This window comes from Ambystoma mexicanum, chromosome 2p (genome assembly GCF_040938575.1).
Source record: "Ambystoma mexicanum isolate Mex_15411 chromosome 2p, UKY_AmexF1_1, whole genome shotgun sequence".
In the NCBI taxonomy this organism is placed as follows: Eukaryota; Metazoa; Chordata; class Amphibia; order Caudata; family Ambystomatidae; genus Ambystoma; species Ambystoma mexicanum.
The window spans coordinates 1,132,564,879-1,132,585,996 of NC_090923.1; the positions used below are offsets into that span (position 1 = coordinate 1,132,564,879).

A 21,118-nucleotide genomic window follows, 5' to 3' on the forward strand; every position below is an offset into this window, starting at 1 on the left:
ACTATCTGTCAGGGAAGCAAACCTCAGCTTTGTACATGTGGACGACTGGATATAGCCATCTGTTTACATTGATGATTGTGGGTGGGAGGAGCTGGCGACAATGTCAGAGGTACTTTAGTTATGTTAATAATGTGTGTTTTTTTTTGTCTCTGTTGAGGGAGCCCTTGATGGGAAGGCACAGTGATCACGCGCAGCGAAACAGCCCTAAACTGCCTCTGGTGGACAGCCCTGAGCAGGCCAGACCGGAGTGAGCATGCTCAGGTTAAAGACCAATCCGGCCTGAGGCGGAGCTAAGGGAGGTACATAGGACAGGATAGGTTACCAACTTAAACAGGGCCTATGAATTTAATGTGACGGGGAAAGACCTTTTGTTTTATTTCAGCCCGGAGCAGGGCCGGCCTTAGTGGCGGCAGCGCACCGGGCAGCAAAACAAAAATGTGGTCCCCCCCGCCTACCTCTGTGTCTCCAGGTCATGTGGGGGGGGTCAAATTTGTCGATAGCCAACGATGCGAAAGCATCAGCACCCTATTGTTATTAAATGTCCTTGCTCCCGAGAGCCTGCAACACCTTCGGCCACCACGCGGGCTCGGGGGAGACCTTGAAAGAGTCCCCCGAGCTGGCGTGGTGGGGGGCTAATGGCGCCCGGGCGCCCTGTCCTAGGGCCGACCCTGCCCCCCAGTACCGAATCGAGAGGATAATAATGGAAGTTAGGGTAGATGATGTGAGTTGTTAGCGAGTGCAGGTTTGTAACCAACTTCTCTGTTTTCTTTTGTCGAAGTGATGCGATTACTGAGCAATCCTAGTAGAGTAGGTATGATGCTATGGCTGGCAGCTGCGAGGATTACGTGTCGGCTGCGGAGGCCGTAGCGAGTGTAACGGCGCTCGCACCCTTCACAACAGTTGGGCTTCTCAACAACTGCCAAGGGGCCTGGTTTTTCAATACCAGAGTGGGTGTACCGTGTAACCTGGAGAACATATGCCAAGAATATGCAGAGAATCAACCGGAAACAATGAATACAGGAAGTGACCTGTGTCCCCGGATGTAATGCCTGGGAATGGCAGAAGGCCACCCAGAAGTTATGTAAGGAACATGGTTCACTGGGAACCAGGTAATGCCTGGGAATGGCAGAAGGCCATCCAGAAGTTATGTAAGGAACATGGTTCACTGGGAACCAGGTAATTGCTGGGCTCGCCTGTAAGATTACTCTGTAATAAAGTGGCCTGTGTAACCCCAAGCAAATGATCTGCTGATTATCTCACTCATTCTTCCAGAGGGAGCTTTAGTAGGGACTGGCCTCGCCTTGCTATGTGTGATTTTCAGTTCTGGGTGAGGAATGCACGTCTATGTCTCCCAGAGTGTGGAATTCCAGGTCTCCCTGGGTGATGTAGGGGAGGCTTGTCAGGGGTGCAACAAAAACCTACATTTGGGGGGGGTTAAGTGGTGATGGGAGAGGCCACTTCAGAAAATAGGCAGGGCAAACTTGGAGGCTACGCCCCCACTGTTCTACCCCCTGCACTCCATGGTCTGGTGTGGGGACCAACTATCAAATAGTATATTTTAAAGCACAATATGCAGAGAGGCGATGTAAGTCTTTTTTTAAAGTAGCAGCTTTAAAGTTTTACTGCGTTTCTTCAAGTACATTTTTATGAACACACATAGTAAAACTTTAACACTGCCAGTTTCTCGGGGAACGGTTTCTCTCACCTCTCTGCCTAACAAAATGCAAGTGCTCACATCTAGGGGTGCACCTAGGATAAAATGTAGGTGGGGATTAACCCTTCAAATGTTGGGAGAGGTGTTAACTTCAAAGACGGCAGAGGAGTGGCAAACTTACTTGTGTAGGGCATCTAACTTCATTACTCATTGTAATGAGACTATTCTAGTGCAGCTTCAATGTTACAATCAGTTAACTCTCTCCTTTAAGTCTGAAAACACCCACTTTTTGCAGATCCTGAAGGTCCTAGAATGTGTGAAAATGGCAGATGGTGTGCAATGAAAGACTCAATATCATAGCATAACAGGACATTGCAGAGTGTGGGAGCAACAGGGGAGAAAATGTAGTGTTGGTTCTACCGCAGTTAGTCCGCTATATTAGAATCTCTGGTGCACTGACTGGCTAGTGAGGCTATGTCTGCCTGTCAAATCAAGTGTTACGAGACTGGGGGAGGGCCAGGGCGGCAATAATGCAATTATATGCGGCAATATTGGAGCCACTAGCAGAGGAGCTGCAGGGTACACCAATTTGCCCCTACACTTATTAAAACTGTCCTATTGTAAGGGTGTAAACGTAATCACTTATAAGCACTTGAATTTTTGCAGTTGAAGTCAGGTTGAGATTACACTATTTGCCCAGGATCACATACTTACGCTGAACAGCAAAGCAGGGATTTTAACCCACTCTTTCAATTTGGGCACGGCCACCTTCTTTCATGCTTTACTTGGAACACATATTTAAGTTTTGGGTGTCAAGATCTACAATAATACTGTCCTATAGAGTTTACTTGCAAAATACACAAATTGCATAGTAAAGCATCATGACACCATGTAAATCCTCGTAGCAGCATGTTGGGCCAAAATAATATCCGTGTCCCTTTATTTTCCACATCCTGAATGGAAAACTATTAGATGTAAAAGGCAAAATATTTACCCACTTTATTTTCAGCGCTTTAAAGACACACAATAAAATACGCTGTGTCATAAACTCACTTAGGTTTGGAGATTCGTCACAAACCTCCAGCGAGTTGTTATGTATGGTTTAAGAACATTCAACTAAGGACATCAAAGCAAACTTCACTTTTTGGCATATCAAGCTATTAGACGTTATGGGTATGAACACGTTTTCAAAGTGTGCTTTATTGTGTTGCTTGCTTTAACTGTCACAGATTTGCAAGGTGACTGGTGGTCTTTCAGTTGGAAATTCGCCATCATGCATAAGAAAGGCTATAATGCTGATGACAAAAGAAACGTGTTGTTGAGTTCATTAAAGCACGGCCTGCAGAGCCAGGTATGCAGCCTGTGTGTCTCAGGGGGGCTGTGACTCGGGGAAACGGGCAGTGCTTGATCATTGTGGATTTGCCTCTGAAAAAACATATTGTGCCCAGAAGCATGCTCCTGATCCTTTGAACTGTTAAAGGGCACGTTAGCCCCGCCCCTCAGCTAACATTTCAGCGGGGTAGGGGCTTCAGCCCGGTCAGCTCAACGATGTTGCGCGCCTGAGGCTCGTCCATAATGAGTGATAGGGTGTCGACCCACCACCAACTCTGGACAAGCCAAGCCGGCCCAGTGAAAGCGCTCCCTCAGCTGCAGCTGTGCAATCCTTGGCTGGCTTTACCTTTTCCCTTTGACAGTTTGTGCACCTCAGCAAGCATATCCAATAGGCCATGCAAGGTCAGGTGCGTTTTGCTTTTCCGTCCTTGCATGTCCCACAGGCTGGATACTGCAGTTCTGAATGTGTGTATGGAAGCTCCTAAGTTGAACCAGGAACGCTTTCACTCCTCCGTGCATGCAGAGGGACAAGGAAGCTCTCCCTGCTTCTTGTTGAACCCTGGGATGCCAGAGAGGCATTGTGGTAGCCTGTCCTGAGGAAAAGCGGATTCTGGACTGGGCTGGGGTAAGGGAATAAAAAGTAGTGTTTATGTGGCGACATGTGAAAGAATAAGTGTATGTTGTTTAGGTGCGTGCATTAACGAGAGAGTGTATGTTGTATGGGTGCCCGGATGAAAGTGTGTCTGAATAATGTATGGGTGCATGGGTGAATGTGTATGGGTGCGTGAGTGAATGTGTATTGGTGTGTGAGTGAATGTGTATAAATGCTGAATTAATCTGTGTGGTTGTTTGTGTGTGCTCTGGGGAGCAGACCTTTGATTTGGGGAGGGATAGGTTTATTAATGTGGCATGCATTTCTACTGGGCATCAAGTGTAAAGCAAACATATACATTTTATTACGTTGCTAGACTGGCCTATATTGTTACAGACAGTCTGGTTACATTTCCTTACTGTGGCATGGCATTTTTTATTGGCCATCAAAGGTTAAAGCAAACATTGTAAGTGTTATTATGTGGCTATACTAGGCTACATTGCACCAGCCAGCCTGGCTACATTGTCTTACTGTGGCACAGCATTTTTGTAATGGGCATCGAGATTGAAGCCAACATGATAAATGTTATTGTGTGGCTAGAGAGGGCTACATTGCTGCAGCCAGGCTAGTTGTGTTTTCTTACTGTGGCATTGCATTTGTTTTTAGAGGGAATCAAGATTAAAGCAAACATTAGAAGTAGTTTAACATTACCTGACTGGCCTACATTGCTGCAGCAAGTCTGGTTACAGTTTCTTACTGTGGCAAAGCATATTTATTGGGCATCAGAGGTAAAGCATACATAGGTGTTAATGCATTTCGAGACTGGCCTACATAGCTGCAGACATGGCTGGATACGTTTTCTTACTGTGGTATGGCATTTTGTTATTGGGCATCAAAGTAAATCAAACATGTTAAGTGTTAATATATGTCTAGACTGGCATGCATTGCTGCAGACAGTCTGGTTAAATTTTCTGATTGTGGAATGACATTTTTCACTGGGCATCGAGTGTAAAGCAGACATGATAAGTGTTTGTATCTGACTAGATGTCCCTAACTTGGAGTGGCCAGTCTGGTCATGTTCTTTTACTGTGGCGTAGCATTTTTTTACTGACATTACGAGTAAACAAAATAAGTGTTATTACCTGGCTACATTGGCCTAAATTGGCGCAGTCAGTGTGGATGTATTTTCTTACTATGGCATGGCTATGTTATTAAGTGGCTAGACTGGCCTACATTGCTGCAACCATTCTAGATATGTGTTCTTAATGTTGCATGGTATTTTTTTAATAGGCATCAAGGGTACAGCAAACATGATGAGTGTTATTACATGGCTGCAATGGCCTGCAAGAGTGGGTCGCTAACTGCTGCATGGCATCTTTTATGTGCAAAGCCAACAGGAGTATGTTCTTATATGGTAATACTGGCATATATTGGTGCAGCCTTCATGGACATGTACGGGTACAGCCAGCATAAACATGTTTTTACTGGCATATATTGTGGGCAACGTCATCATGAAAATGAGTTTGAAAATGCTCCTGTGCATTTTTGGCGACTCGCTACTATTGGATTTTTTCATGTGTTACCCCACAAAACCAAATGCAAACTATGTGGCTTTTGACCCAAAATTTCATATAAAGCATGCTGTAAAAAGCAGCTTTTCAACCCATTATTTAAAAAAAATAATCCCAGGGAGAGAATCCCTGCAACTCTCCCTGGTTGGTTTGGCCGCCTTGCTATGCTGAGTCGCCTGCGCATTTTCACAGGAAACATTGATTTTATAGCAGAAAGAGGAAGAGGAGGGGCGGTTAGTAATGTGTCAGTGCACTGCTAGGGCTTATTTCTTCTTTTCTTGTTCCACTTCCTGCAGCGATTCCGGAAGCTGTTGGGCAAAGTGCACACATCTCAAAATGTGTTCTTTACCCAGAAGATATGGGGATAAAACAAGGGAAGACTTTGAGGAAGAGAGGGCGGTGGCAATAACTAGTGTGGGGTGACGAAAAGTGAGAGACGGGAAATATGAGGGCAGGATCGATAGTGGCAGAAAGGAAAGTGGGGCGTGCAGGGGGAGAATGTTTAAAATGAGGAGTGGGGAAGAGAAGGGAAGAGGAAGGGGGGAGATAAACGGGGAAAGACTGGGGTGAGTGAATGGCAAGAACCGTGGGGGGAGAGAGATGTGAAAGGCAGAACTGAACTGGGGCAATAAAACACGTCGCATGAGGAGATAGCGAGATTTTGAAGACACCGAGGGCTATGCAGGCAGAAGGGCAATGGAGAAAGACCAAAGGGGTAAGAGAAGCACGACCCGAAAGACAGACAGATAATGGGGGGTGAAAGGGAAATGAGGGTGAGAGCGGAACGTGGGTGAATGTTGCAAAAGGGGGGATTTGGACGCGGGGAAAGGGAGTGAATTAAGCGAGAGGAGGAGGGGAAGTGACATGCCCAGCGCTTCCTGGGGGAGGGCCCGCGTCCTCCACTGAGCGAAACTCGCAAGTGGCGGCCCGACTTCATTTTAACTCTGCTCAAGTTTAGCAGAGGGGCGCCCGTCAAGAGAGCCCCGCCACGGCTGCAGACACAGAGCCCCGTGCGAGAGGGACGCGTCCCTGTATATGCGACCCAGCGCCGCACGAGAGCCAGCACTGTGGCGTGAAGACGGCACTTGCACGAGAACCAGAACTACATGAGCTGCAGCGCTGATTCGTGGAGATGCCAGCTTTGCCAGGGCGAGACAGCCAAGCTTGACAGAGCGTCGCGCGAGACCCAGCACCGTGGGAGAGACCGCGGTAGTCTAGGGAGCAAGCAGGAGATTTCACCGCGCTGCATGTGACCCAGCGTTCCGAGACAGAGGGGCAACACTGCACGCGAATGACCGCACTCCACGATGCCCAGTGCTAAAGACCGCACTGTTCGAGAAAGTTCACGTCTCTGCATGAGAGTGGGGACTTGATCGCATCCCGGGAGAAACATTGCAAGAGAGCGTCCACGCTGGAGGAGACAGGTCCCAGCACTGCACTAAAGTCTCACACCGCAGGAGAGTCAGAGCACAGCTAGGGGGCGGCGGTGCAGGAGGGACGCACTGCACAAGAGAAACACTCCTGCCTCGGAGAGACCCCGCACTGCACGAGAGACCCCCAAACGTCAGGAGGATTCCCAGTTTATGACTGAGAAACAAGCACTGCAGGCGCGAGGCTCATAACTGCACCAGAGAGAGCTGCACGAGAGTGAACACCGCACTGATTTGCGCAAGAGAGACAGCCCCTTGGGAGGGGGCCCACACTGCGAGTGAGGCAGCGCTAGCCGAGGGACACAGCGCATCAGTGGACCACACTTATTGGGGGCGACGGCACTCACTGAAGGCGGCCCCCACACAGGGGAGAGGCGGCAGTGAGAGAAACGCAGTGCCGCAGAGACCCCTTTAACTGCCTGGCACCTTTCTTCCGTGCCCACCTCCGCTTCAGGGGGCAGGGCGGATGTCTCCTTTAGCCCCACGCAGTGCCTGTCGCCCCTCCACTGACGCTTCATAAACAGCTGTCTGTGCGGTGCCAAGTCCCCTGGACCCGAGCAGGGATGCAGCGCAGCATGACGGGTGAGTGACCGTGCCCGCCCTTCGCCCTCGGTGCCCCCAGCCCCTGGCACACCTCCCCTTCGCCCATGTCCCCCTGGGGCCCCTCCGTTACCCCCACTGCCGCCCGCAGTAGGAGCTTCTCTTGCTCTGGGCTTTATATGTCTCAGGCGACTTGTAAAGTTAAACTTTTTGGCCGAGCTTCAGAAAAGAGGAAAACCAGAAAAACTGCCAGTGATGTGTCTGGGAACCGAGTCAGATTAAGCAGCGCAGAGCGAGTGAGTGTGGGAACACAACTCCGAACGGCCGCGCGCGCGCGCGTGTGTGTGTGGCGGGCGCGCGCGCATGGGAGAATGTCTGTGCGTGTGTGCGCGGCGGGTGCAGGTCGGGTAGCATCCAGGCACTGCTGGTTGGCCATGTGTATGCAGTTGTCTGTATTTGTGCTTTTGACTGTACATGTGTTTGAATAATCTTACTACACCCGAGGGACCGCGAGATATGTCTGCGCGCACAATGCGTCTGTAGATCTGGCGACTGGCGGTAAATCTGGTGGCAAACCTCCTACCACTGAGTGATCAGGGAATTTAAGTGGAGGACGTGCACACTCATGTATTTTTGGTGCACAGATGGCGCACATGCCTCTCTTGGAGTGACCCTGCCAATAGGGCTTGCGTACAGACATAATTTATGTTTGTGTGTGTGTACGTCTACCTCTTAGTCAAGTGTAGACACACGCCCCCCCCCCGCCTGTGCGCGCGCTTGTGTTTGTAAGTCTGGGTGTCCACGCTGCTGCTGCCGCTGAAGGGAGCGGAAGTAATGCATTTGCAGGAGGCAGCCCCTGCCCCGGTGTCACCTCGGGGTCACGCGCACAGGTGGGGTTTATGCCTCTCTTGGAGTGACCCTGCCAATAGGGCTTGCGTACAGACATAATTTATGTTTGTGTGTGTGTACGTCTACCTCTTAGTCAAGTGTAGACACACGCCCCCCCCCCCGGCCTGTGCGCGCGCTTGTGTTTGTAAGTCTGGGTGTCCACGCTGCTGCTGCTGCCGCTGAAGGGAGCGGAAGTAATGCATTTGCAGGAGGCAGCCCCTGCCCCGGTGTCACCTCGGGGTCACGCGCACAGGTGGGGTTTATGAGCACAGCAGCTGCCTCGTGCACTCCACTGACAGCCTCGTGTGTCAGGCCCTGCGCGGCTCAAGTTGCCAGGACGTGCCCGATTTAGCCTCGGCCACTGCAGAAGCAGCCTCTCAGCCGAGGGCCCGCCAGTGTTTACACATGCATCATGCATCCTCTAATACGTCACTGTGTTTAAATCTATATAACGCTCACACAGTCTGGGGCTACTTCAAAGCGGTTTGGGGGGCGCGGGCGGGGGGGAGGTTACAGTTGGAGGGCACTGGTATCACTGATATATTTCTGGCAACACCTTCGGCAGAGGCCCAGAGCGTGTGAAGGAAAGAGTTATATTACCTGGCATTGGCATTGCCTCGCGGGGGCCTCAGCGATCGTCGTTTCATGGCTCGTGCACGCATTCTAGCCCCCCTGCCCTCCTTGCCCTCTCAGAACGAGACTGCCATGCATGTCTCGCCTCTTGCAAGTAGCCTCGGAAGGGAGCAGCACCCTGGCGAGGTATGCACGCTGCGAAGCCTATGCGCAAGGGCAGGCAAAGTTCACGCATCCGCCAGCGAACAACAAAACAAAAGCAAACCAAAGAGCGGGGGGGGGGGGGGGGGGTAGCGCGAGACCATGGTGTACAGTAGAGAAGGGAGCCGTGTACTAGGCAAGCACTATGGGAACCCGTCAGGAGCAGGTTTGATGTAACACTTATCACTGACAGGCGACAGCTCCGTTTCTCTGCGCAGGCCACTCCAACATAAAGTCACACTGCAAGCCCGCCTAAGAGAAAGGACACAAGGGGCCTGATTTACAAAAGCCCTTACAATTTACGTTTTCTAAATCAGGCCCAAGTAGTTCCTGTGCCTGGATTCTAAGCCCAACAAGGAGTAAAGATACACACCATCTGCCAGAAACATGGAACCAGCAACCTACACGTTGTTGCCTAATATCGACAGGGCCTACAAATACAACAAGGACAAGGACTTGGCAGAGGTTACCTCCTAGACTTAATGAGCCAATCTCAATACCAAAGAGTACACACAGAGGCGCAGGTGAACACATGCTTGTACACTTTCCAGAAACGAAGAGCCACAGCTGATGAATAGAAAGAAGGCAACAGAGAAGCAGGGATTTAAGTGGCGGGGCAGAGCACCAAATTGCTCCTAAGCTCCCCGCGTCACCCATAAGCAGAGCACGCGGAGGCGCTTCTCGAGCTCCCGCGGAACAGCCTATGCCTGTGCGCCAGCACTGTTCCAGGTAGTCGTTTGCAGGTGAGCACACACCACAGTGTGCATCACACACTCAAAAGGGGCTCATGCTCGAAACCGATATCACAGATATATTTCAAATGGAAATTCGGTGTTATTTTTAGGTTCACAACAAGAAATTAGATTTTGTGCAACTGACAAGGACATTTTATTGGTGCTCTTTGTCCCCCCGCCCTTTTTCATTTATTTGCACAACAATGTCGCTTTACTCACTCTTTCTGGCCTATACGGCAACAGGGCAATGCCTGAACCCAAAACGAAAACTGCAAGTGTGGGCCCTTTTTTGGGTCAAAGTGGGCACTTTTTTGGCCAATGTGAGCCAGTTTGATGAGTTACTTCACTCTGCGGTTAATTGTTTTGACCAGTGTTAGTGAATACATATTCTTTAAAATGCACAATTTGCACCACAGTTTATCAAAAACCTCCCCTTTGGGTGCTAGTCAAACAGTCTTGTCACAAAAGGAATGAATTGCCATTTGCAACTGTGGGCCACTGTTTCATTGGTGCCCGAGACCGTTATGCCCCGGTCCGACCCTGAGTGACATGGAGATTCATTTACAAATCTAGAGAAATTAATGTACAATATGCAGACTGGATGCAAACACTACTGATTGACCCAAAGTGCATGATTCTAGGGTCTCTTGGTGTATTGTTTCAGCCACACCGTGCCCCCTTCGGGCCACGTGCATCACCATTTAAGCCATGCCCAATATTCAGGCCACACCTACTTGTTGAAGACCCTCTGCTCGATTTCACATCTGTGATGAATTGACATCTAGCTTGAGTGGTGTAAGCCGTGGCTTATGTGATTTGTATGAATTAATAAAATGATGCAGATAATTCCATCTCTGAAATGGTAGATTCGAAAAGCATGATATGTATCTGAGTCCTGCTGCCGCAGTATCCCGATTTGCATCCCTAAAGGCCTTTGACCCTAGTAAGAAGGGAAAAGGGCAGGGTTAGTGTGGGCAGGATGGCTCCGAACAGTGGAGGAAGATTTCCACCATCTTGTTTCTCTCGGCCCTCTCTCTCTCCTTCCTGTCCCGCCACATCCTCCAGAGCAAAGCACTTTGGTTGTGATGTCAGAAGGGCAAAGACTGGAACACAAAGGCAGGCTAGCTTTAGTCCAGTCTTCTGTGTGAGATATACTTATGGGATCACTGGTAATGTGCAGAGTACCCCCCCACCCAGTCAACAGCAGCAGACAAATAGACCTTGATATTCTATCTAGACCTGTCTGTGACCCATCTAGTGAATCCTTCACCCTTTAGCAATGTTAAGTCAAGAACCAGGCCGATGTACAGAAAAAATATTAATATTTGTACATTACAAATCACGCTACCTCACTCCCTGACCAAAAGGTTTTTCTTTCTTGAGAATCATCTTTTCTACAAATGGAGAACGCTAATTGGTTCAGAATAATTTGGATCACAAACTCTTTATCCCCACAACATGCACAGTTAAAACACTTTGGGGTTCACATTTAGTTACATGCAGCACCTTGAATCATCCTTAGACCCTAACATTGACTTGTATTTATTATATTAGCTGCAAAATGCACCCACTTCCATGATCGCAGTTTTTGTGTTTGGAAATTCCATGTAGAATAAACCTTTAATTTCTTTTTGGCTTTGCCAATCCCACCCAAGGCCCAATCAGTAAGTGGATTTCTCTTGATTTGAAACAGCATTATGATAGACACAGAGAGGACCCAACAAGAAATCAAAACCATTCTCAATTACCTTAGCATTTATCTAGTGTGTGGACCTGATTGGTTTTGAAAGTAACAAAAAACTATTGTCAGTAAGAATGCCTGGGGTATACTTATCACACCAGACAAGGCTGTCTTTATTGAATTAGATACCAATCCATTTAGTTTAACCCCTTACATGCTGAGCTCTATGCAGGTCTATGCAAATAGGACAAGCCTACTCGTCCTTAGCACTTAAAGGGTTACACTCCACTTGGAGGTGCAGTGGAGTGGTGTCCGGTCAAAATTTCGACTCAAAAGGGTCAAATGGCAAAAGGGTCGAGTCAATTCGACCGAAAACAAAAGGATTGACATTTTTTTAAAAAATGTATATATATTTTTTGTTGCTTTAATATAGCTTAAAAAAGGTGTTTTTACACCAAAAATTGGGGTTTATGGGGGGGCCCACCAAAAAAAAAAAAAAAAAGCGACCCTTTTTTTCTGTCGAATTGACTCGACCCTTTTGTCATTCAACCCTTTTGAGTCGAAACTTTGACCTATAACCCAGTGGAGTATCTCACCTGCATGATTACAACATGCATGTTTTCTTTGAAATTGAATGGAATGTAACACTTAATTCAGCCATATGTTATTATTAATGTTGGTTTGAAGATTGATTCTCAACCCATGAGAAAAAAGTGAAATATCCATTTTTTCTTTTGGAAGTTGTATCCTCTGCACTAGGCCATCGGTTTAGCACATTTTCTGTTTCCTTTTTCTTTCCTTTTCCTGCACACTCTGTAGATCCATCACTGCTCGATATTCTTCTTCTCGTGGATTTGCTTCATATGCTCTATATTTTCAGAGTCATTGCACTCTGACATTGATTACATAATTGTCATGTTGTTTTTGATATTTGTTAAGTATATGTTATATGAATAATACATTTGTTCTCCTTTTAATTGACACTATGTCATCCAACTTTACCTTTTTGTTTCTCCATTCATACTATATAGGTGACTCATTTAGCAACTTTGTTGTAAGTGCCGGTAAAATGTCTATTCTAATTGAAATGTCACTAGCTAAATTCCGATGGAAGCATTTGTTTTGTTTTCTAGCATCATGATGTTTGGCAGATGTGAATGAAATACTGCCTTTTCAGTTTGGCATTCATCTCGGGATGTTTTCAATGCACTGCACTTTCTTTAGGCCCAACCTGTCAAATGCAGTTTCCTTTTTTTGGGCAGAATATATCCCACAAGCTGTGGGATTTTACCTTTAAAAGAAGGGGTCTCACACCACTACTTTGAATCATCTCTGGACTCCAACCCTTGAAGAAGATTTCGTTGGGTCCTGCTGGGAGAACAGTCCTTTGTGAGGTGAAGGCAGGTGTTCCAAGGCAGAGGTCAGCTTTAGCATCTCACCATCCCACAAGACCATTGGCGGTGAACACTGCTGCTGGATCAAGATCTGCATCTCTGCCAGCCACACTATGCCCAGGACCTCACAGTGCTGCAGGAACCGTGAGAGCCTGAAGTGGGACTTACAGCTCCTGAAAACCAGAACAGCCAAGTTCCCCGTGTTTTTGACATCGATCCGTTGCAAGACGTTATTGAAGCGTGTTCCGCACTGTGCAAACCACTTGGACCCTTTGAAGCTGCCTTTGGTATTCATCCTTTTTCAAACAGCTGTCTGCCTTTTCGCCTCCGTTCGGCACCGCACCGCATGCTCTTAAGCGTGTCATTGCTTTAGCTCGAACTAGAGAAGTACCACTGCCTTGCACTGCTCAGAGCACCGTTCAGGCCGCAAGATTCTTCATCGCCTCTCCTATAAGTCGACCTCAGAGGCTCTGCATTTAATCGATTTGCCTGCTACTCCTGGTACCAGCTTTCCGCCGTCAATCCTTGACCGCCAAACCCAACTTAGTGACCACCTGATCTGCATAGCTCGAGTAGCCGCTTCAAAGCTGTAGCAACCTCCCTTTCGACCCTAACTCAAGGCCACCTTGCCGCTAGACCACCACATCCTCGAACCAAAAATAACCCACTAACGACACTGAGAAGCCTGGTTCGATGCTGTTGATCTGCCAAGACATTTGCAAAGGTATTACCGACCGATATCTGCCCCCTTAGTCCACCCTCTGCCCCAGATACTGACTAGGATGCTTTTAATCCCTTTGACAACCTCAAGAAATTAGCTTTTTGAACATTGTGGACTTTGCATTGCCGTGCATCCCCCTGTCTCATTACCCAGAGTGCTGCATCTATTCTATCTTTGCATATTGTGTGTTCCTTCTACAAGGGTGCGTTTTTAAAGTGTTTTCTAGTTAGTTATTATTGTACATGGTGTGTTCAATTAAAGTGTATATATTTTTATAGAACCTTGATTGGGCATTCCTGTGTTTTGGACTGTTATAGTTTGCTGCTTGTGTTGCTACTGAACCACATTCACAATGTTTTTGACAGTATAACCTTCCCTCGGCTCACGTTACCACAAAATGCAAAGGAGGTATATCTTTTAACAGTGCCTGTTTTACCTTTATCTTTATGATTGTGTTGGCTCTTGGTTTGTAGAAAAGTGGGGGCTGAGTGGGCGCCTTAGCCTCTACTCATCCTTATACTCCAGCAGGGCATATGTCATTTCGTCACAGCAGCCCTACAGATAAGGGGTGTATCGGACACATTTACTCCCTAAGAATAGGCAAATACTCCCAAAAAATAAAAATTGCTAGTAAAAATAATCCCAACAAAAAAATCGGAAACAGGCATGTAGAACCATGTGCCTCTGCTTTTCCCCATACAGCTCCATGGATCTGTTTGGACAAATTGTTCACGTAGTTCCACAGGACGAAACTACTATTATTGCTGTCTGACTGCAAGTAGTAAACATGTACATAAATAAATGGGTACAAAGAAATAATTATTTAAAAAAATTCCATTTCCAGTTAAAACATATTTTTACTTGCTTATAAATTACTCCCATTGGGAATTGGACTTACATTTTTACTTGCTAAAAATCATTTTACTCCCAACTTTAAAAACATAGGAAGTATAATACTCCCAGTTCCAAATCGTATGTAGAGCACTGTGTCACAGTATCCCACTTAAAGCAACAGAGAGAAGGAACGAAGGATCAAGGCGAGGAGAAGGCAGAACAGGTAAGCTGCAGGAGGCACCAACAAAGGACTGGGTCAATTAGCAAGGGGCAGGAAATGAGGGAACTTTAGCAAGAGGCTAGCGGCAAGGTAAATACAGAACAAGGAGTAAATTGGTGCATAGGGCAGAGGCAGAACTACAGCCAAAGCCTAGAAGGACTAGCAAGCAGAATAAAACAGAACCTGAAAACTGCACAGTAGAGCTGAAACTGTAGGCATTTGGTAAAGGGGAAGAGGCGCAAGAGCTAGTGACAGTAGAAACACAGCATAAGGGGGGGCTGAAGACTAGGGGAGCACAGAGGATAGAGACTGGAAGAACACAGCACAAAGAGCAGAGGCTGGACTGCAAGGAGACAGCGCATTGAGCAGAGGATATGTAGTGCAAGGACAGAGGAAAAAGCAGGGGCAAGAGACTGCATGGACACAGCACTAGAAGCAGGGAAAGAGATCGCAGGGACACAACACACAGAAGTCTTGAAGATTGCACAGGCACAGTGCAAGGTTCAGTGGGTAGAGACTGCAGGGACCCAGCACAGAGCAGGCATTGGAGATGGCAAGGACACAGTGCAAGGTTCAGTGGGTAGAGACTGCAGGGACCCAGCACAGAGCAGGCATTGGAGATGGCAAGGACACAGTGCAAGGTTCAGTGGGTAGAGACTGCAGGGACCCAGCACAGAGCAGGCATTGGAGACGGCAAGGACACAGCATCACCATGAGCAATCCTGACGGACAGCGGCACTAGCCTGAAATTCAACTCGACCCAACCTAGTCATACTGCCACACGGCCCTTACAGAAGTTTAATTGGGGTTACAACCCCACACACTTTATACCATTTCGTACCTGCCTTGAGAAGGACCCTCGTGGGTTGAAACACATGTCAGCTGACCACTTTAAGACCACATTTCTACACTATGAAGACTAAAGAAACACAACTTAAAACCCTGCATTCGACGTGAGAATCTTCTTATTTATAAGATTCATCAGAAACTGCAAGTTTGCAAGGTAACCAGGACTTTCCACGAGTCCTTTGGAACATGCTTGTGTTTTACCCTTCCTCCAGGAACACAGGCAGAGAAGAGTTCTAGATTGGGTTGGCAAGGTTTCAGGAAGTCTTGCATTGCATCATGAAACTTATATTCAATTTTTCGGGGGGCGGGGTGGTTTTGTGCTAACAGAAGTCCGATTGGGGTTCTGAATCCGATGGTGTGTCGGTTGCCAAGTCCTTGCTGGTCAGTGGAAAGCGCCTCCCAGAGGTTCAGATGCAGGGCTGTTTATGGTTAGGGACTCTGGTGTAATTGGTCTCTCGCCTAAGTAGGTATTTCTGCAGCGTGCTGTGCACCGGGGCCCTGTCCTTAGAGTATCACCAGGCACGACAGCAGGAGATAGTGGCTCCACCCTTTAGCTTTGCAGAGACACTACCATTGGCAGGTGATCATTATTGGATGTTCATGCTTCTGCATCCTCTCATATCTAAAAACAAGAACTTCTCACCTCAAAGGGTTATTCAATGTGATACCTCACTTTCTTGGTGGAGTTTCTTGCAGAGGCTGCCTAATTTCCTAAGATTCCTCAATGTTTTTGGGACGACAGTTCAGATTCTAGTATCTGTATTTTCTGTCCCCTGTTGTGCCACTTCTTGACTTTTCTTATGACTTATTATCAGGCAGAGGATGGTCCACATCTTCCTCAACATTAGACCTGGGACAGATCCACAACCTGTTGCTCCCAGGTAGTGTGACTGTTCCTTGAATTGTGTTCCTTGTGTTGCTCCCTGGCGTTGAGACTGTCCCTTGAATTGTGCTTCTTGTGTTGCTCCTAGTTAGTGGGAAAGTTCATTTGATTGGGTTCCTTGTATTTCTCCCTGGCATTGGGACTGTTCCTTGGATTTGTGTTCCTTGTGTTGCTACCAGGTAGTGGGACTGTTCTGTGGTTTGTGTTCCTTGTGTTGCACCCTGGCATTGGGACTGTTCCTTGTGTTGTATTCCTTGTGTTGCTCCCTGGCGGTGGGAATGTTCTTTGGGTTGTGTCTCAAAGCTCTTGGGAACCTGCACGTTCATCATTGCTGTACTCAAGAGAGAGTTCTTGATTTCAAAGCCTTGCCAAGAGTTGAGAAGGCATAAAACGTTAAGGGGTCCTTAGAAATACAGATAACTTCCCCACAAACCAATTCTTGAGCCAGGTCTACCTCATGAAATGTGAAATCACACAGATGAGTTACACGCGCAGCCCCCTTGAATATCTTCAAACCAGTGTGGGACAGAGACTTGTTTATCACAGGGTATTAATGCTGGACGATTGGTGGACTGTGTGAGAAACCTGAAGGTGTCTCCCTAGTTAGTCCCCAGGGATCTGTCATCTAGGTGGCCAGGACACGGCCATCGCTATTGGATCCAGTTCCTGGGGGTGGACCAGTGAGGGAGGATCACCTGGATGGGGGGTTCTCAGGGAGTGGGACACCGAAGCATGAGATGGGGTATCCCTCTTCCTTAAATACCTCTTCCCCATCCTACCACGTAGGACATTTGAAAACACTGTACCCCCTGTCCTAACACAAATACTTTTGCACAACCGACTAACACCAGAGCCGTTTACCTGACATGTCCCAATACAAGGGTCAGGCAAAGTCAGGCAATTGACGAGAATCACATACACCTGACTTCCCTTTCCCCTCCCCACAGGGATACAAGATGGCACAAGAGAGCACAGTACGAGCAAGGCAGACCACACAATGAGACAGCTATCCAGACCTGGCAGTTCAAAAGGAGGAGGAAAGCGGCAAATATCGAGAGGCTGACAACGAGAGACACAACCTTGCCCTTTTCGACAAAACCCTGCAGACCCTCCACTAAAGGAATCGTAAGACCGAGGACAATAGCCCAAGTGTGCTTCAGCAGATGTCAACGGTACATGGAGTGTATCAACACTGATAAGCCAGAGCGAGAGAGACTCCTGCTTCCATAGTACCGTCATTGACTCCAGTAAAGGGAAAAGCCAGGTGGTTGCTAGGCACAGCCAGGCTGTGGTGAATGAAAGTCGCAGAGTGGCAAAGTGAGAGAAGTTCAACAAACTTTAAAATTACAAAGGGGAGACCAGCTGCAGAAGGGGAACGGCACCACATGGGTGCTGCTCTGAAAAACTCGGTCCGATTCCCGGCTGAGTGAAACTACAGATACCAGAAGGCTGTAGGAGAGCCGCCAAAATAAGTCAAAGTGGTCCTACAGGAGATCAAGCAAAAACACCCTGTACAGTCAAGCCTTTGACCTAAGAACTATAAAGAAAGCAATGGAAGTGAATCCCGTGAACATTGAAAGTAAATGTGAATGTGAAGTTGGCAAGAGTGAACCCTGAAGAGGGAAGCTGACAAGAAGAGGGCTAGTCTTAAGTCCCAAGAAACAGTGTGTTGACAAGAGTGAACCCGGCCGAGGGATGCCCACTGGAACTGTTTAAGAAGACATTAAGATTTGTGAAGGAAGGAAAAGCCATAGTGAAACCGGTGAAGAGAGGCTGAAAGTAAAGAGGGGTCAGCGCCCGGAAGAAGGGGGGATCTAGGGGTGAAGAATCCTCACCTTAAGTGAAACCAGAAAACAAACTTTCATTTTGTTGAAGGAACTTTTGTTTTTGTTATTTGAATATGTCAGGTCCTCGAAGGCAAGAGCCTTTCCTTTGAAACGAGATTTGCCCATCAACAACCCTGATAGCTGTAAGTGGGGGTAGGGAGACCCAAGCTACCGCATCGTGACATATTGTTTGTGAACACTTCTTTCTTTTCTTGAAAACTATGATACCTTTTTGTATTAGTTGTAAGGTTTGGCAATTGGTTTCTTAGTATAGGACCTTTTTTATTTGACACAAAGCCACTAGAACTGCTTTATTTTCATTTGTTGGTCAACGCTTTCTCCCATCTTAGATTTAGGTGTAGATTAGGCATTTTTCCAACCTGCATACAGTTCAGTAAACACCCTTGAACTATGATCACTTGTGTCTGTCTTTACTGTTGCCACCATGAGTTCCTTACATATGGTGTCAGGAGTGGGATGTGACTCAATTGAAACAAATTGGGGAACCCCACAATTTCAAAAAACCTAGTCAAAGAGCCTCTAACCCTTCCCATCACCACCAAGGAATCAACAGGCTTTTATATCTGTAGCAGTAGGGAAGCTATTATATCCCCTGGGGAAAAAGGAATGACTCCTACGGACTTGGTTTTTATACCCACTCTGCAGTGTTACATATAATAAGCTTTAAAATCTGGCTTAAGTTTGGGATAGATGCTTAGCGGGCATTTTTGACCCCGACTTCAGGGAAGATGTGAATGTTCTCTTACAGAATTATGGCAAAGTCCCTTTTGAGGTATGTCTGGGAGACCAAATTGCACCGGGAATTTTGGAAAGGGCTTTGTTCAAAGAAAGCAAACCAGATAAGAAAGAAAGAGATAATTTAGGCTTTGGCGAAGCCGATAAATCTTTAACATCGCAGAAAGGAAAGGAGAAGACCCCACCATCTATCCCGTCCGAGGCTTTGCCCATCGAAATGGTCCAGCCCTCGTGGAAGCTTTGTTACAAGTAATCCCTGAAGAGGAAGGCATAGAGAAGGGAAGTCCCTTTTTCTTCTTAAAACTTGGGTTACTTTACCGAAGAGAAACATCACCAGAAGGTTTTATAAAGACCCAACTAGTAAGAACTAAAAGCCACCAAAAGGTCGTGCTAGAGATCGCACATTCCCATCTCACATGAGGGTATTTGGGACACGTTAAAACTCAGGTACATACTAGTGGAAAGTTTTACTGGCAGGTATCAATGCCGATATAAAAACATTCATACAAACTTGCAAAATATGTCACAAGACCAGCCTGTACATCACAGTACCTGCCCCTCTGAACCCGCTGCCGATCATAGAAATCCCCTCTTCTAGAATTGGTATGGACATAATAGGACCTCTACAAACATCTAAATTGGGCAACAAGTATGTCCTTGTGATCGCACATTCCCATCTCACAGGAGGGTATTTGGGACACGTTAAAACTCAGGTACATACTAGTGGAAAGTTTTACTGGCAGGTATCAATGCCGATATAAAAACATTCATACAAACTTGCAAAATATGTCACAAGACCAGCCCGCACATCACAGTACCTGCCCCTCTGCCGATCATAGAAATCCCCTCTTCTAGAATTGGTATGGACATAATAGGACCTCTAGAAACATCTAAATTGGGCAACAAGTATGTCCTGGTGATCGTAGATTATGCAACCCAATATCCAGAGGCATTTCCAATGCAAAGTAATATCACTCTGCATATCCTAAAACATCTTCTACCATATTACTCTAGGATCGGTTTTCCCAAAGAAATACTAACAGATCAAGGTTTGAATTTTATGAGTAAGCTTATGACTGAAGCCAAAGTGTTAGTCCACATTACCGCCTTGCGAACTTCGGTGTACCATTCTCAAACCGATGGTCTCGTAGAAAGATTCAATAAGACACTGAAACTAGTTCTACGGAAATTGGTAGACAAGGACGTGAAAGATCAGGATTGAATGATCCCATGGGCACTCTTTGCTGTGAGAATAAAACCCCAAGCTTCCACAGGTTTCTCTCCCTTTGAGCTACTCTATGGAAGAGAACCGAGATATGTCCTGGACATGCTCCAGGAAACCTGGGAAGAACGAGAAGAGGCTCCCATTCCAATATCACAAACTGCCACTAGAATGTGAGAACACTTGAAGTTGGTTCGAAACTTAGTTTGTACTCATATGGGAAAGGCCCAGAGCCAACAGAAGGCCAACTATGATAAAAAAAAGTTAATTTAAGATCTTTTTCTCTTGGACAAAAAGTACTAGTCATCTTACCCACCTCAAAGAACAAACTTGTTTCGAAGTGGCACAGACCTTACGAGGTAATAGAATGAACAGGAACGTGCATGTATAAAATAGCCCAACCAGACCACAAACAGAAATCCACTTTAATCAGATCAACCTCTTAAAAAAGTGGAAGGAGAATCCGTCAGCCACCCATGTCAAAGTACTAGACTGCCTGGTTCCGGAAGATATAGATAACTTTGACTTAATTCCTTCCGAGTTATCTATCCAACAATGAAGAGATCTAAAAGATGTAGTGGTCTCATTCCCTGATGCATTCTCAGAAAAAAAACAGGAAGAGTAAAAGGTATATACCATTATATTCGAACCCCGAAAGGCAAAGTGGTTACCCTATCATCTACCAGAGGCACGTAAACAGATAGTGATCGAGGAAGTCAACAAAATGTTGAAGGCCAATATAATTGAGCCCTCCTCAAGTCCATGGTCCTCTCATATCGTGTTGGTCACTAAACCTGACAGTTCCTGGAGATTCTGCATAGATTTCCGTCAAGTTAATGCCATATCAGACTTTTATGCGTATCCCATGCCATGCATCGATGAACTAATTGATAAACTGGGAACAGCCACCTTTCTATCCTCCCTAGGTTTAACCAAGGGGTACTGGCAAGTCCCCGTATTTGGTCCAGATAAGGAACAAAATGCGTTTTCAACACCCGTATGATTATTCCAGTTTAAAGTCCTCCCTTTCAGCCTACGTGGTGCACCAGCTATGTTCCAACGCCTCATGGATAACATCCTGCGCCCTATTCTGATTTCTCTGGAGCTTACATTGACAATATCGTCATTGATAGTAAAACCTGGGAGGACCATCTCTTGCATATTTATACCATCTTGAAAGTCCTAACTGCTAATCCAGCTAAGTGCAGATTGGCCCA

At 46.7% G+C, this 21,118-nt stretch overlaps 1 protein-coding gene and 1 long non-coding RNA gene across 3 annotated transcripts in view; one reads left to right on the plus strand and one right to left on the minus strand.

The window, feature by feature from the left end:
- Positions 1-8,839, minus strand: part of LOC138567213 (uncharacterized) — a 68,223-nt gene extending 59,384 nt beyond the window's left edge. Inside the window, exon 1 of the long non-coding RNA XR_011302136.1 lies at positions 8,608-8,839. This is a non-coding gene — a long non-coding RNA (uncharacterized lncRNA). The remainder of the gene's footprint in view (positions 1-8,607) is intronic.
- The window catches only part of EML3 (EMAP like 3), a 743,130-nt gene continuing 728,052 nt past the window's right edge, over positions 6,041-21,118 (plus strand). The window contains exon 1 of one of the 2 annotated variants that reach the window (XM_069645189.1): positions 6,041-7,161. In XM_069645189.1, coding sequence (XP_069501290.1) covers positions 7,143-7,161 — 19 coding nt within the window. In that variant the 5' untranslated portion in view covers positions 6,041-7,142. The remainder of the gene's footprint in view (positions 7,162-21,118) is intronic. The other variant, XM_069645191.1, reaches the window with a different exon arrangement.